The 15,722-nt window shown below is 44.6% G+C and overlaps 1 protein-coding gene across 1 annotated transcript; it reads left to right on the forward strand.

Annotated features, from left to right (window-relative positions):
- Positions 1–376: 376 nt before the first annotated feature.
- On the forward strand, positions 377–3,631 carry LOC123103328 (probable plastid-lipid-associated protein 2, chloroplastic). Its single transcript, XM_044524872.1, has 3 exons — positions 377–904; positions 2,044–2,242; positions 3,062–3,631. The coding sequence occupies exons 1-3, from the start codon at positions 471–473 to the stop codon at positions 3,371–3,373; spliced, it is 945 nt and encodes a 314-aa protein (XP_044380807.1). The 5' UTR covers positions 377–470; the 3' UTR covers positions 3,374–3,631.
- The last annotated feature ends 12,091 nt before the right edge of the window (positions 3,632–15,722 follow it).

Below are 15,722 nucleotides of genomic sequence, written 5' to 3' on the forward strand. Positions count from 1 at the left end.
TTTTTAGGAAAAAACAATAAATACTTGGCCTAACAAAACTGTACACGCGAGGAAGAATGGGACAGGACACATGGACCGCCAGTCGTCGAGGTGCTCCGCAGGTCAGAAGCGGGCGCCAAGCGTGCACGTCTCGCATGCTCGCATAGGTCCAGAGCACTCTAGAAGCCCGCGAGCATCCAGTCAAGCACCATCCCCAGTTCATTTCGCAATGTTCAGCTAAACCATTTTTTCAGGCCCACGTTTCTTCTCCCCGTCGGCACCCCGCGGCGCACTCTCAGGCGACCACGCGACCAACGCATCCCGCGCCAGTCCCACCGCACGCACCTCGACGGCTCGACACGTCTCTCCTCTCTACAAGTACTCGCGGCGCCAAAATTAAAGGCATTAAAGTATTGCGCATCGCCGAGAGAAAAAAAAGGAGGACCGTCGCAGAGGAAGAGGAGCACGAGACCCGAGCCGAGCCTCGCGCCATGGCGGGAGTAGCAGCGTCCCTCAACGCCGCGTCCCTGTCCGCGCCGTCGCCCCAGGCCCCGGGGGCGACCGCCGCCCGCGGCCGCCTCCTCGTCCCGGCGGCGGCCCGGCGCTTCCCGTCGCTGCGGGCCGCGCGGCGCGTCGTCGCGGCGCGGGCGGCGCCCGTGGACGCCGACGACGAGTGGGGGAAGGAGCCGGCGGTGGGAGGGACGTCGGTGGCGGAGGCGCCCTCGGAGGCTGCCGCGGCCGCGGTCGAGGTGGCGGCGCTCAAGCAGAAGCTCAAGGCGGCGCTGTACGGGACGGAGCGCGGCCTACGCGCGTCCAGCGAGACGCGGGCGGAGGTGGTCGAGCTCATCACGCAGCTCGAGGCGCGCAACCCCACGCCGGCGCCCACCGAGGCGCTCACCCTCCTCAACGGCAAGTGGATCCTCGCGTAAGCCTTCTGCCACCCCTCGCTCCGTTCCTTGCTTCGTTTATTAATCTGCTCATTATGTGATTGTAATTTGCGTGGTGCGTAGTTCCATTCCTGCTGGTTTAGCTAGGGTCGGTGGAACTCATCCGATGGATTCTAAACCACATGGATCAAAGCTGATAAGTTCATATATATAGAAAAAGGGGGAAATAATTTGGTGTGTTTTAGATTGTCTATGTCTGTCCTAATTGGAAATTTGGACACATAGTTTGCAAGTATACAGTCCACGCTATATTGCAATCGCACTTATTTACAAGTTTCTCTTGATTGCTTGAAAAAAAATAGTTATATGCAATTTTATGAATATTTTTTGTATTTTAGGGATGACATGTTAAGGATATGGCTGAGTTGATTAGTTGTCATGCTCAAATAACTGATGTGGCTGACTTCTATTTCCTTAGTATTGTGACAACAAAGAAATACAACCTCCGTTGTTTTAGAAATTTAGAGTTATTCAAGACAGACATCATAGTTCACATCGGTGATCTGTGGTGTGATATTTTTGGTAAATATTTTTTTCTAGAGAATAGGCAAATTGATGTGCAAGAATTTTCAAAAGCTAACAGGTGTAATTCGTTTGGTAAATATTCTATGTTTGCATGATGTGCTTGCCACATGCTCCTCTACGCTTTCAGATTATGTTTGTTTAAGTTATGTCAAAACTGGATGTGTAGTTTTGGCATTTTTTCTTGCTTATTTGTTCGGTAGGAGAACTATTGCTATATCTAATATTTTACTCTAGCACTTAAGGTAAACTAGCCTACAACCTTTTAAGTAATCAATTTGGAGTGCTAAACCTAGCCATGTGAAATCCCTGGAGCAGACTTTGCTATTAAACAAAAGTATGTGTAAGGGACTAATAAAACATAACATTCTGGTAGCTGTTGCTATCGTTTAGTTGAGGATATGCCAATCGGTTCTTTGTCATTTAACGTGCTCTGAACATCATTAAAACCACTTCTGCACGTATCTGAATGGGATGCATTTTTTTAGTATAACCGGGCGGGATGCTGAACTAGTCCGTGGTAGCGAAACTCTTCTTATGTGGAATTACAGCTTCTTCGTTTAATTGTGGAGATTGATTGATTAGGTGACTGCAGGTACACATCATTTTCGCAATTGTTCCCACTGTTGGGGTCTGGAAGGCTACAAGCTCTTGTCAAGGTGGACGAAATATCACAGACTATTGATTCCGAGAACTTTGCGGTGCAGAACTGCATCAAGTTTTCAGGACCTTTGGCGTCAACTTCAGTGTCCACCAATGCCAAATTTGAAATTAGAAGCCCCAAACGTGTACAGGTGTGATTCTCCTCTCCCAACTGAGTAGTCATTTGGTATATATCTTAAAGCATTTTATCATGTCTATCTTGGCATTTCCTGAGTGGCAATGAAATTTTAGTAAAATTGATAGCATTGACAGAATGAGCATCGTTTTTCAAGGTTTAGGCTCTCAAGTAACCTTTTATTTACAAAAACGGGCAGTTTTCAGGCATTTCTGTAGGTACTACATCATTATTGCATTTTCAGTTGCTACTCAGTCATTCTATCGACTAGTTCTGATGTACGCTTTACCAAAACATTATTCAATCTCAATGGTAAAAATAAGGGAGGAAACATAGAAATGGATTATTCATGGATTGTTTCTGAATCATGGGCAGCATAAGGGGACCAATTCATGGTGTTAAAGTGGCTGCTAAAGCCAGGAAACTCAGAGTGATAAGTGATAACACGTGTGTGGTTACTGGGGAAGCATGTTTGCCCTTTGCTTGCTAACTGATTACGTAGATTGCATTGCTCAGTCCCTAGGTGCCAGTAGGGCTTTTGGACACTGTTAGATTCATTGTTAAGTTGTGAAATCCAGCGCAACTAGAACCCACCAATCTGCATGAAACACTCTTTGACAATGATGAGATGAACACCTATGATTTAAACAGGACAATAAAGCTCGGGCATATGCAATATGTTCGCTTAAAATGTCCGTCTGGTAAGTTTTAATATTTTAAGTGTTTGCAGACGCACCTCTTCCCCCACCCAGCTACAGTATTTAATTATCACCACAAATATAGCCAGTTTTGCTAAATGCTTCAGCACAGCTGATGTAGTTCTCATTGTGTTCAGATCAAATTTGAAGAAGGCATCATCGGCACTCCGCAGCTGACCGATTCCATTGTACTGCCAGAGAAGTTTGAATTCTTTGGACAGAACATTGACCTGAGCCCGTTGAGCGGCATATTTACTTCGATCGAGAACGCGGCGTCCTCCGTCGCCAAGACCATCTCCGGTCAGCCCCCACTGAAGATACCTTTCAGGAGCGAGAGCGCTGGGTCCTGGCTGCTCACAACCTACCTTGATGCCGAGCTTAGAATCTCCAGAGGAGATGGCAGCAGCATCTTTGTGCTGTTCAAGGAAGGAAGCTCGCTGTCGATATAGGCCGAGCGTACCTATTCTCTGAGTAGAATTTGACATGGAGAAAGGGAATCCAATAGATAGTAGTTGTGCCTATGTTCTTACTTCCTGAATTGGTGTGTTTATAGTTCGTTCGTTGCAGTGTGTGGCTGTGATGTATATGTAGCTGAACTGCCATATGCCTTTTTTTTTTCAAAACGAACTGCCATATGCCCTCCTTTGTAAGCCTGTGCACGTACTGTTTCAATAGACTGGAATACAAAGATACCTGAAGTTCTTGTACAAATGCCAAGGATGAAAAATGGCAGAAGCTTTTTTTCTCTTGGCAGTTGCCTCAAACCGTCGGCCTGATTCTGCATTTGTGCAGTGCGAAGCTCATTGCTACGTATTCGGACATTTTGTTTGCGTGACGGGTCGCAAGTCTCCCTTCGCTGTTAGTAGTACATATGATAGAAACTAGGGTTCTATCCGGTCTAGGGCGTAGCCTGTAAGGGAAGGAGGGAGGAGGAGATTGCATGGCGGCGGGCGGCTGGGCGCCGTCCTTGCGGCTGGTGCGACAGCGGCGGACGCAAGAGGCGGCTAGGGTTTAGGTTTCCCGGCTCCCTAAGAAAAGCTGAACAAATATTAATTGCTTCTTGCTTGATTAGATTGATACATCTTCGCTCCTTATATAGAGAGGTTTACTTGACTCCTAAACAAACAATCCTAATACGATAAGATAATTGAACTAAGCCCCTAATAATGATTAAGATATTTGGGCCATAACCCATTTGGCTAAGCCCCTAATATGCTGCTCATAACAACATAATTTATTTGTTCTTGTAAAAAAACTTAAACATGGTTGCTGGTATTCGTCCTTCTTTGCTCCTGCCGTGCTGCACACCTGCAGTGCAGACGCAACGGTGCCCTCCCCTCGGAACGCCCGTGACCCCATGACCCCGTGATCTCTGCGCCACCTTCACAAAAGCATCCTCAAAATTCAAAATAGCAAGCCCCTAGCAGCTGCAAAACCTCACCCAACCAGAGTGCTTTCACCTGCATACTTCCCTCCCTACAGAATCCCAACTTGTGTGATCTCTGCGCCACCTTCACACGCCATACTCGAAATAGCAAGCACCTCACACCTGCGAAACCTCACCTGGCTAGCGTGCCATCCCCTGCAAGCTTCCTTCCCCACTGTGCAGGCTAGAGCTGCGTCTTGTACTGTCGTTGGTGTCGCCTTCAAGCATGGAATTATGGAAAGCAGCGCTAGCTACTATCTGGACGCTGGACTGGCGCTTCTTGAGAGCGGGCAGATGGGTTGAGTGAAGGCGGTGGACGGTGAAACGACAGGCCTCTGCAGTCTGCAGAGGAACTGAACCGGTCTGGACGTGGCCGTTGTTTCTTTTTGACTGATTCGAGCGTCCTCTTCCGTGTAAAAGATCATCACGGTGCTGCTTCAAATAAGCCGTCTTGGTCCTTGTACGAGTCTGCAAAGCTTTCTCGCAACAAAGCAAGTTTTCTAGGACAGCAATAGTACGATTTTTGCAACGACTACGGCCGGATCCACAGTGGAAATAAGAGGCACATAACGCCGTGGAGGTTATTTCTCAAGGCAGAATTAACAATACAGTTGAGCTGAGCACGTACGTGGCCTTCTGGTACATATCGTGAAAAAACAATGGCCGCAGCCTCCCATGATCCTAAGAACACAGCACTTTCTCTTTAAGAAAAACAGCATTTTGTACAGATGGAGAGATTCCTTGGCTTGTTGTATGCAGCCGCTCTATGCGGCAAAATTTCGTGTTTTGATCCTTTTGACGTATAAAATCAGGATCTGATCTCGGTATTAAAAAATTTCGACATTTGACCCTTTTGGCTACCGCCGGAGGCCCCAGCGGTAGCGGTCTACAGGCTACCGCCGCCCCTCCTGACGGTAGGTTCCGTTGACAGCCGTCTGGCCGTTAACGGGTGCTGACGTGGCAAAGGGGACCTACCGCCGCCAGGCTTGGCGGTAGGCTCCAACACCCTGCCGCCCAGGTCTCTCGCGGTAGGGTCCTGGAGGATAAGGTTTGTGGGGCCCACTCACCACCCACCCACTCCACTCATCTTCTTCCCGAGCTCTCACTCTCTCTCCCTCTTCTCCCCCACCCAAGCATCCACTAGATCCCCTCCATTGCTTGAGATTTGCCTCGTGGATCAAGGGCATTTGCATCAACCAAGGTACCTCCCACACCCCCCCTTCATTTGGTTGGTTCAAATCATCTACTTTTGTTGGAATCAACTAGTTTTGCAACCCCCCTAGTTCTTCCTCTAGTTTAGCATTTATGGTTGACCTAAGTAATTTGTGTCACTCCTTGTTGTGGCAAGCTAGCTTAAGTGTTAGGGTTAGGGGTTTAGTTAGGTTAGGGTTAGGGGTTTAGTTAAGTTAGGGTCAGGGTTAGGGTTAGGGTTAGTGCTATGATTAAGGTATACTAGTTGTTAGATTCAAATCTTATATTTTAGATACTTCATTCATATGAAATGGCCGGTCCATGGATGACTCAATTTTGTTGCATTGTTTTTAGATGGATAAACTACTGAATGTGCATTATTTGGACAAGGCGGCTTTCATGGATGGAAAAGCCGACGAAGGGGAGGAGGCCATGGTTTTTGACACAAGCCCGAGCTATGATGATATTGTCGTGAAAGTGAGAAGCGTCCTCAATTGGATTAACCCAAGTGATGGTGTGAAGCTTATTGGGCGGTATGATGTGGGAGTGGGAGTAAAATCCTGATTAAAGAGTATGTCCATCACCTCTCAATTGCATTGGGATGTGTATAAGGAGAAAGTTGAGGGATCACAAGACAAGTCACTTGAGTTATTTGCCACAATACAAGTAAATGTTGAAGTTCCTCGGCCACTACTCGACTTGAACCGGAATGTGTCCTTCCCAATACATGATGCTGTCGTGGTGTATGACCACAATGCGGCTAGCCAATAGCCAACCAAATGAAGAGGGCATCAATGGTAGAGCCATAGTTCTTCTAGGTGATGGTCATGTTGGAGATGAGGCCTTTGCTCATGTTGATGAACATGCAAATGTTCATGTTGATGAAGATGCCATTGCTCATGTTGATGGAGATGCTATTGCTCAAGATGATGTGTATGCGGAACAAGAAGAGATTCATTACAAGGCAAGGTGTGGATGGCCAAGGAAAATGCTATAAGGATGTTGCATGGTGATTATGTCGCCGCGTACAATATTCTTCAAAGAATGTTGGGATCCATTGCTCATCGGAACCCGGGCATGCGCCATAGGGTTGAGTCAATCGAGGGAGTGTTTCATCGAGCTTTTTGGAGCTTTGGGCAATGCATCGATGCATTTAGGCATTGCCGCCCCGTCTTGTCAATTGATGGCACGTTCTTGACCGGAAAGTACAAGGGCACGCTGATGGTAGCAATGGCTCACTCGTCCAATGACAATCTGTTGCCGGTGGGATTTGTGCTGGTGCCTTCCAAGCATGATGATAATTGGGAGTGGTTTATGGATCATGTGAGGACGAAGGTGATTGGCCCCAAAAGAGAGGTGTGCATCATATCGGATCGCCATCATGGGATTCTCAAAGCAATAGAAGTTGACATTCCAGGCTATCCAAAGCTCCAACACCGTTGGTGCATGATGCATTTCGTGGCAAACTTTTACCGTGCATGCAAGAGTAAGGAGTTCTGCAAAGATCTTACCCATGTTTGTGTGGCATTCAACACCGACACATTCCAAAGCCGCTATGATAAATTATTCAAGGCGTTGGAGAAGAACAAAGGAGGGAGAGAATTCTTGACAAGGCATTTTCCGGGGAAGCATAAGTGGTCACGTGCTTACGACGAAGGAGGTCTCCAATACGGAGACATGACAAGTAACATGGTGGAATGCTTCAACAATATGCTCAAGGGTGTTCGTTCCTTTCCGGTCACTGCAATAGTGAAATATACCTTCTTCAAGCTCAACAAGTATTCTCTGAGGCATTCCGAAGTGATGGCCAAATGGATAGGTGAGAAAATGGAATTTCCCTTCAAAGTTGAGGATTGGTTGAAGCATCAAGCGCGCAAGTCTTGGCGTCAACAAATCATTAGTTTCAATGAAAAAGAACAAATCTACCAAGTCGATGAGTCGGGTGGCACAACAAGGGATGACATGACGTACGGTGAAGTAGCGTATGAGGTGCGCCTCAAGACCCGGTGGTGTCAGTGCGAGAGACCTCACAAGTATCATTGGCCTTGCTCGCATGTGATGACCATCGCAAGGTTCAGAAACTTGAACGTATCCGATGGTACCACCGTGCGGTTGCATGAGTTCACATTGGAACGGGCGAGGTTGACATGGGCTCCTAGGTTTCATCCCTTCCTTGATCAGTCACAGTGGCCTGAGTATGATGGGCCACACATCGTCCCCGACTCTGAACTCATGGTGCCTACAAAGGGAAGAAGAAGAAAGAAGAGGTTTAGGGGTGACATGGATGATCTAGCTGGATACACCGGAATGAAACAATTTGGTAGCGGCCATTTCATGGAGGCACCGGACATCAATAGTTGTGGTCAATGTGATGAGCCGGGACACAATGTTAGGAAATGCACCAAGAAGCCACGGACCGATGCCAACACTCCAGATCCCACTAGTCAAAGTGGTGCCCGAAGAGGAGGTACCGGTGGCACACGAGGAGGTAGCAGTGGTAGTGGACGAGGAGGCAGGAGTGGTGCTCATGGAGGACGGATGAATCTTGGCGGTAGTGGACAAGGAGACACTATTAGAGAGCGTGGGGGATGGTCGGGTACCGGTGGCCGTGTGCTACCTCTTGAGCACTGCGTTGGTTTTCCCTTGAAGAGGAAAGGGTGATGCGGTAAAGTAGCGTAAGTATTTCCCTCGATTTTTGAGAACCAAGGTATCAATCCAGTAGGAGACTACACGCAAGTCCCTCGTACCTACACAAACAAATAAGAACCTCGCAACCAACGCGATAAAGGGGTTGTCAATCCCTTCACGGTCACTTACGAGAGTGAGATTTGATAGAGACAATAATAATAAGATAAATATTTTTGGTATTTTTATGATATAGATTGAAAGTAAAGATTGCGAAATAAAATAGATTGGAAACTTATATGATAAAAGATAGAACCGAGGGCCATAGGTTTCACTAGTGGCTTCTCTCAAGATAGAATAAGTATTACGGTGGGTGAACAAATTACTGTCGAGCAATTGATAGAAAAATGAATAATTATGATAATATGTAGGCATGATCATGTATATAGGCATCATGTCCGCGACAAGTAGACCAAAATGATTCTGCATCTACTACTATTACTCCACACATCGACCGCTATCCAACATGCATCTATAGTATTAAGTTCATAAGAACAGAGTAATGCATTAGGCAAGATGACATGATGTAGAGGGATAAACTCAAGCAATATGATATAAACCCCATCTTTTTATCCTCGATGGCAACAATACAATACGTGCCTTGCTGCCCCTGCTGTCACTGGGAAAGGACACCGCAAGATTGAACCCAAAGCTAAGCACTTATCCCATTGCAAGAAAGATCAATCTAGTAGGCCAAACCAAACTGATAATTCGAAGAGACTTGCAAAGATAACAAATCATACATAAAAGATTTCAGAGAAGAATCAAATATTGTTCGTAGATAAACTTGATCATAAACCCACAATTCACCTGATCTCGACAAACACACCGCAAAAATAGTTACATCAAATAGATCTCCAAGAAGATCGAGGAGAACATTGTATTGAGATCCAAAGAGAGAGAAGAAGCCATCTAGCTAATAACTATGGACCCGAAGGTCTGAGGTAAACTACTCACACATCATCGGAGAGGCTATGGTGTTGATGTAGAAGCCCTCCATGATCAATTCCCCCTCCAGCGGAGCTCCGGAAAAGGCCCCAAGATGGGATCTCTTGGGTACAGAAGGTCGCGGTGGTGGAAATAGGGTTTCATGGTGCTCCTGGATGTTTTCGCAGTATATGGGTATATATAGGAGGAAGAAGTAGGCCGGTGGAGCTACAAGGGGCCCACGAGGGTGGGGGGCGCGCCTAGGGTGGCAGGCGCGCCTCCCTGCCTCGTGGCTGCCTCGTTTCTTTCTTGACGTCTACTCCAAGTCCCTGGATCACGTTTGTTCCAAAAATAACTCTCCCGAAGGTTTCATTCCGTTTGGATTACGTTTGATATTCCTTTTCTGCGAAACACTAAAATAGACAAAAAAAACAGCAATTTGCACAGGGCCTTGGGTTAGTAGGTTAGTCCCAAAAATAATATAGAAGTGTATAATAAAGCCCATTAAACATCCAAAATAGATAATATAATAGCATGGAACAATCAAAAATTATAGATACGTTGGAAACGTATCAAGCATCGCCAAGCTTAATTCCTGCTCGTCCTCGAGTAGGTAAATGATAAAAACAATTTTTTTGATGTGGAATGCTACCCAGCATAATTCTCAATGTAATTTTATTTATTGTGGCATGAATATTCAGATCCGAAAGATTCAAAACAAAAGTTTAATATTGACATAAAAATAATAATACTTCAAGCATACTAACTAAGCAATCATGTCTTCTCAAAATAATATGGCAAAACAAAGTTCATCCCTACAAAATCATATAGTTTGGTCATGCTCCATTTTCTTCACATAAGAATGCTCTCATCATGCACAACCCCGATGACAAGCCAAGTAATTGTTTCATACTTTAGTAATCTCAAACTTTTTTCAACTTTCACGCAATACATGAGCGTGAGCCATGGATATAGCACTATGGGTGGAATATAATAATATGATGGGGATTACGTGGAGAAGACAAAAAAGGAGAAAGTCTCACATCGATGTGGCTAATCAACGGGTTAGGGAGATGCCCATCAATTGATGTCAATGCAAGGAGTAGGGATTGCCATGCAACGGATGTACTAGAGCTATAAATATATGAATGCTCAACAAAAGGAACTAAGTGGGTGTGCATCCAACTTGCTTGCTCACGAAGACCTAGGGCATTTGAGGAAGCCCATTGTTGGAATATACAAGCCAAGTTCTATAATCAAAAAATTCCCACTAGTATATGAAAATGAAAAAACAAGAGACTCTCTATCATAAAGATCATGGTGCTACTTCGAAGCACAAGCGTGGAAAAAGGATAGTAGCATTGTCCCTTTTTTCTTTTTCTTTTTTTCTTCTTTTTTTGGGCCTTTCTTTTTTTATTTGGCCTTTCCCTTTTTTTATTTAGGACAATGCTCTATTAATGATCATGACACTTTTATTTATTTACAACTCAATGATTACAACTCGATACTAGAACAAAATATGACTATATAAATGCCTCCGACGGTGTAGCGGGAAGGGCAATGAATCAAGAGTGACACGTATGATAAATTATGCATGGTGGCTTTGCCACAAATATGATGTCAACTACATGATCATGCAAAGCAATATGACAACGATGAAACGTGTCATAAATGAAACGGTGGAAAGTTGCATGGCAATATATCTCGGAATGGCTATGGAAATGCCATAATAGGTAGGTATGGTGGCTGTTTTGAGGAAGATATAAGGAGGTTAATGTGTGACAGAGCATATCATATCACGAGGTTTGGATGCACCGGCGAAGTTTGCACCGACTCTCAAGGTGAGAAAGGCCAATGCACGGCATCGAAGAGGCTAGCAATGATGGAAGGGTGAGAGTGCGTATAATCCATGGACTCAACATTAGTCATAAAGAACCCACATACTTATTGCAAAAATCTACAAGTCATCAAAAACCAAGCACTACGCGGATGCTCCTAGGAGGATAGATTGGTAGAAAAAGACCATCGCTCGTCCCCGGCCGCCACTCATAAGGAAGACAATCAAAGAACACCTCATGTTTCAAATTTGTTACACAACGGTTACCATACATGCATGCTACGGGACTTGCAATCTTCAACACAAGTATTTCTAAAATTCACAACTACTCAACTAGCACAACTTTAATATCACCATCCTCATATCTCAAAACAATTATCAAGTATCCAACTTCTCATAGTATTCAACGCACTTTTTATGCAAGTTTTTATTATACCGATCTTGGATGCCTATCATACTAGGACCAATTTTATAACCAAAGAAAATTACCATGCTGTTCTAAAGGACTCTCAAAATAATATAAGTGAAGCATGAGATATCAATAATTTCTACAAAATAAAACCACCACCGAGCTCTAAAATATATAAGTGAAGCACTAGAGCAAAATTATCTAGCTCAAAAGATATAAGTGAAGCACATAGAGTATTCTAATAAATTTCAATTCATGTGTGTCTCTACCAAAAGGTGTGTACAGAAAGGATGATTGTGGTAAACTAAAAATCAAATACTCAAATCATACAAGACGCTCCAAGCAAAACACATATCATGTGGTGAATAAAAATATAGCCTCAAGTAAAGTTACCGATGGAAGAAGACAAAAGAGGGGATGCCTTCCGGGGCATCCCCAAGATTAGGCTTTTGGTTGTCCCTGAATTTTACCTTGGGGTTCCTTGGGCATCCCCAAGCTTAGGTTCTTGCCACTCCTTATTCCATAATCCATCAAATCTTTACCCAAAACTTGAAAACTTCACAACACAAAACTCAACAGAAAATCTCATGAGCTCCATTGGTATAAGAAAACAAACCACCACTTAAGGTACTGTAATGAACTCATTCTTTATTTATATTGGTGTTAAACCTACTGTATTCCAACTTCTCTATGGTTCATAACCTCCGATACTAGCCATAGATTCATCAAAATAAGCAAACAACACGCGAAAAACAGAATCTATCAAAAACAGAACAGTCTGTAGTAATCCGTAGGTTTCCAATACTTCTGTAACTCCAAAAATTCTGAAATAAATTTCTGGATGTAAGGAATTTATCTATTAATCATCTGCAAAAAGAATCAACCTAATTGCACTCTCCAGTAAAAAATGACAGCAAATCTCGTGAGCGCTAAAGTTTCTGTTTTTTACAGCAAGATCGCTAAAACTTCCCCCAAGTCTTCCCAAAGGTTCTACTTGGCACAAAAACTAATTAAAAGCATAAAACCACATCTAAAAAGAGGATATATGAATTATTTATTACTAAACAGAACCAAAAAGTAAGAAACAAAAATAACATTGGGTTGCCTCCCAACAAGCACTATCGTTTAACGCCCCTAGCTAGGCATAAAAGCAAGGATAGATCTATGTATTATCATATTTGGTATGCAATTCTTCAATAGAACACTTATAACCCTTAGGAGTTTCCTTATTTTATTTAACGATCAAACTCCTAGGCAAGAAATCGAGAAAATCATTTGTTGCAAGAGGTTCCTTAATGATAGCGAGAAAGTTGGGGTGAACACTTATGGATTTGAGATCCGCATTTACCTTACTAGAAGTTTCACCCTTATTTTTAGGAACGTACATAAATTTGGCAAATTTAGCATTAAAAGGTTTTGGAGTATTTTTCACGGAAGAAAAGGCAGACCCTAAGTTGGTAATAATATCCTCAATTTTATCAATTCTTGTGGAATCTTGATCTATCTTTTCGTTAACTATGGGTTCCTTTTCTTTAAAAAATTTAAGAGCAACTCCTACCTTAGATACGTATTGGATAATTTGGTTGTGTATCTTTTTATCCAAATTTTCAATCAATTCTATAGTGGCAACTTTATTTTCAATAATTTCCAGCCTTTGCATAACATGTTCCAAAGTTAAAACAGTTCCATTAATCAAAAGAGGTGGTGGGCCAAACAAATCTAACATAGCATTATAAGAATCAAAAGTATGGCTACCCAAGAAATTCCCTCCGATAATGATGTCAATAATATATCTATTCCAAGGGGTGATGCCTACATGAAAATTGCGAAGAAGGACGGAAGTAGATTGCTTCCTAGTAGATCTATTTTGAGCATTGCAAATTCTGTACCAAGCATCTTTTAGATTTTCTCCCTCCCTTTGTTTAAAATTAAGAACTTCATTCTCAGGAGACAAAGGAGTAGATAAAGGACTGGCCATGACGGCATACGGGATACAAGGAACAAGAGAAAAAAAACGAACGAAAAGAGAGGGCGAATAAAAATGGCAAGGGTGAAGTGGGGGAGAGGAAAACGAGAGGCAAATGGATGTATGTCTTGACTTGATGTAGATCTCCCCGGCAACGGCGCCAGAAATCCTTCTTGATACCTCTTGAGAACTATGTTGCTTTTCCCTTGAAGAGGAAAGGATGATGCAGTAAAGTAGCGTAAGTATTTCCCTCAGTTTTTGAGAACCAAGGTATCAATCCAGTAGGAGACTACACGCAAGTCCCTCGTACCTACACAAACAAATAAGAACCTCGCAACCAACGCGATAAAGGGGTCGTCAATCCCTTCACGGTCACTTACGAGAGTGAGATCTGATAGAGATAATGATAATAAGATAAATATTTTTTTGTATTTTTATGATATATATTGAAAGTAAAGATTGCGAAATAAAATAGATTGGAAACTTATGTGATAAAAGATATACCCGGGGGCCATAGGTTTCGCTAGTGGCTTCTCTCAAGATAGCATAAGTATTACGGTGGGTGAACAAATTACTCTCAAGCAATTGATAGAAAAATGAATAATTATGAGAATATCTAGGCATGATCATGTATATAGGCATCACGTCCGCGACAACTAGACTGAAACGATTCTGCATCTACTACTATTAGTCCACACATCAACCGCTATCCAACATGCATCTAGAGTATTAAGTTCATAAGAACAAAGTAATGCATTAGGCAAGATGACATGATGTAGAGGGATAAACTCAAGCAATATGATATAAACCCCATCTTTTTATCCTCGATGGCAACAATACAATATGTGCCTTGCTGCCCCTGCTGTCACTGGGAAAGGACACCGCAAGATTGAACCCAAAGCTAAGCACTTCTGTCACATCCCTAGTTCTGGTATGACCTAGACCAGCTAGTCAGTTGTGCATCATGTTTAAATTCCATTTAAAACTGAAATGGGGATTTGTAAAACCCTCAGAAATCATTTCTGGAAATGACCCAGATAAAAATTGTTTCAATTTGGCCCAAGAAAATGTTCCTGATTTTCTCTAAAAATATTGGCCATAGGTAAAATCCCAACCAATATTTTTGGGAGCTCAGAAGTATTTATTTTTGGCCATTTGAGTTAATCCAGTAATTATTTGCGTTGGGGAAATATTTTATTATATATATGAAATATTGTCCAATAATTCTGATTTTTACTGTGGGGCTTTGGAATAATCCAATTAAGTTCCTACATTAATTTTCAGAAGAAAATAAATTGATTGGTATTATTACTAAATCAGAACAAATGTGAGATAAATAGAAAGAAGAACAAAAATAGAAAAAAAACTCTTACCTGGGCTTCTTACCTGGCGCCTCTGGCCGGCCCATCTCTGTTCTGGCCCAGCCCACCAGGGGCATGGCCGTCTTCCTCCTCTTGCCAGTAGCAGAGGGGAAGCTGTGCCCGATGCCGTGCGCGCCGGCACGCAGCTGCCTGCCTGGCGTCCTCCTCGTCGCCCTGGAACGCCCGGACCACAAGCCGCCCCGTACCCCTATCACTCTCCCCAGTCCTCTCCTCTCCCTCGCTCTCTCTCTCACAGCCGAGCGCCACCGCCGCCACCGCCCACTTCTGTCGCGCCCACAGCCACGGCCTCGCCTCCCCGACGCGCTCCACAGCTCCTCCGCGATCCCCTCTCCCTCCTCGTCGAGCCACGCACCTCCGGACGGCCTCCATCGTCGCCACCGTCGTCTTCTTCATCGCCGGCCGCCGCAGATCTCCACCGCCCGCACGTCGCCGTCTGGCTGTCCCCGAGCTCGCCGTCGACGCCATCGAGTCCGCCGTGAGCCCCTGCATCGATTCCCCCTTCTCCCCTGCCTCCCCGTGCTCTGTAGCCCGCAGCCGCTTGAGCCCGAGCTCCGGCCGCCGCCGCGAGCTCCGCTCCGGCGAGCTCCGGCGCCCCCGCAGCCTCCCACCTGCTCTGCTGGATGCGGACGACGACGGGCTACGCCCCGGTGGTCTCCGCGCGTCCATCCGCCGCTCGTAGCGCAAGTCCGGCGAGTTGCCGCCGCGGTATTGGTCGCCGCCGGCCAAACTCCGGCGGGCTGACGTGGCTTGCAGTTAGGCGTTAATTACACCCCCTCTGTGACACTGACAATGGGTCCAGCGCCACTAATCCTTTTAATTAGATTTGTAGTTAGTATTAACTAACCCTCTGTTAATTAACCATGACACTGACGTGTGGCCCCCGCGCGTCAGGTTTGACCTGGTCAGCGCCGTTGACCGCTGACGCAGTGCTGACGTCATGCTGACGCAGTTATTCTTTTTCTGGAATTATTTTTA

The sequence above is a fragment of the Triticum aestivum genome, chromosome 5A (genome assembly GCF_018294505.1).
Source record: "Triticum aestivum cultivar Chinese Spring chromosome 5A, IWGSC CS RefSeq v2.1, whole genome shotgun sequence".
Classification (NCBI taxonomy): domain Eukaryota; kingdom Viridiplantae; phylum Streptophyta; class Magnoliopsida; order Poales; family Poaceae; genus Triticum; species Triticum aestivum.

Excerpts from the sequence above, each read along its gene's own strand:
- LOC123103328 (XM_044524872.1), top strand. The coding sequence starts at position 471 with ATGGCGGGAGTAGCAGCGTCCCTCAACGCCGCGTCCCTGTCCGCGCCG. Across the intron at positions 905-2,043 it reads AACGGCAAGTGGATCCTCGC|GTACACATCATTTTCGCAAT; the intron begins GTAAGCCTTCTG and ends AGGTGACTGCAG. Across the intron at positions 2,243-3,061 it reads GAAGCCCCAAACGTGTACAG|ATCAAATTTGAAGAAGGCAT; the intron begins GTGTGATTCTCC and ends CATTGTGTTCAG.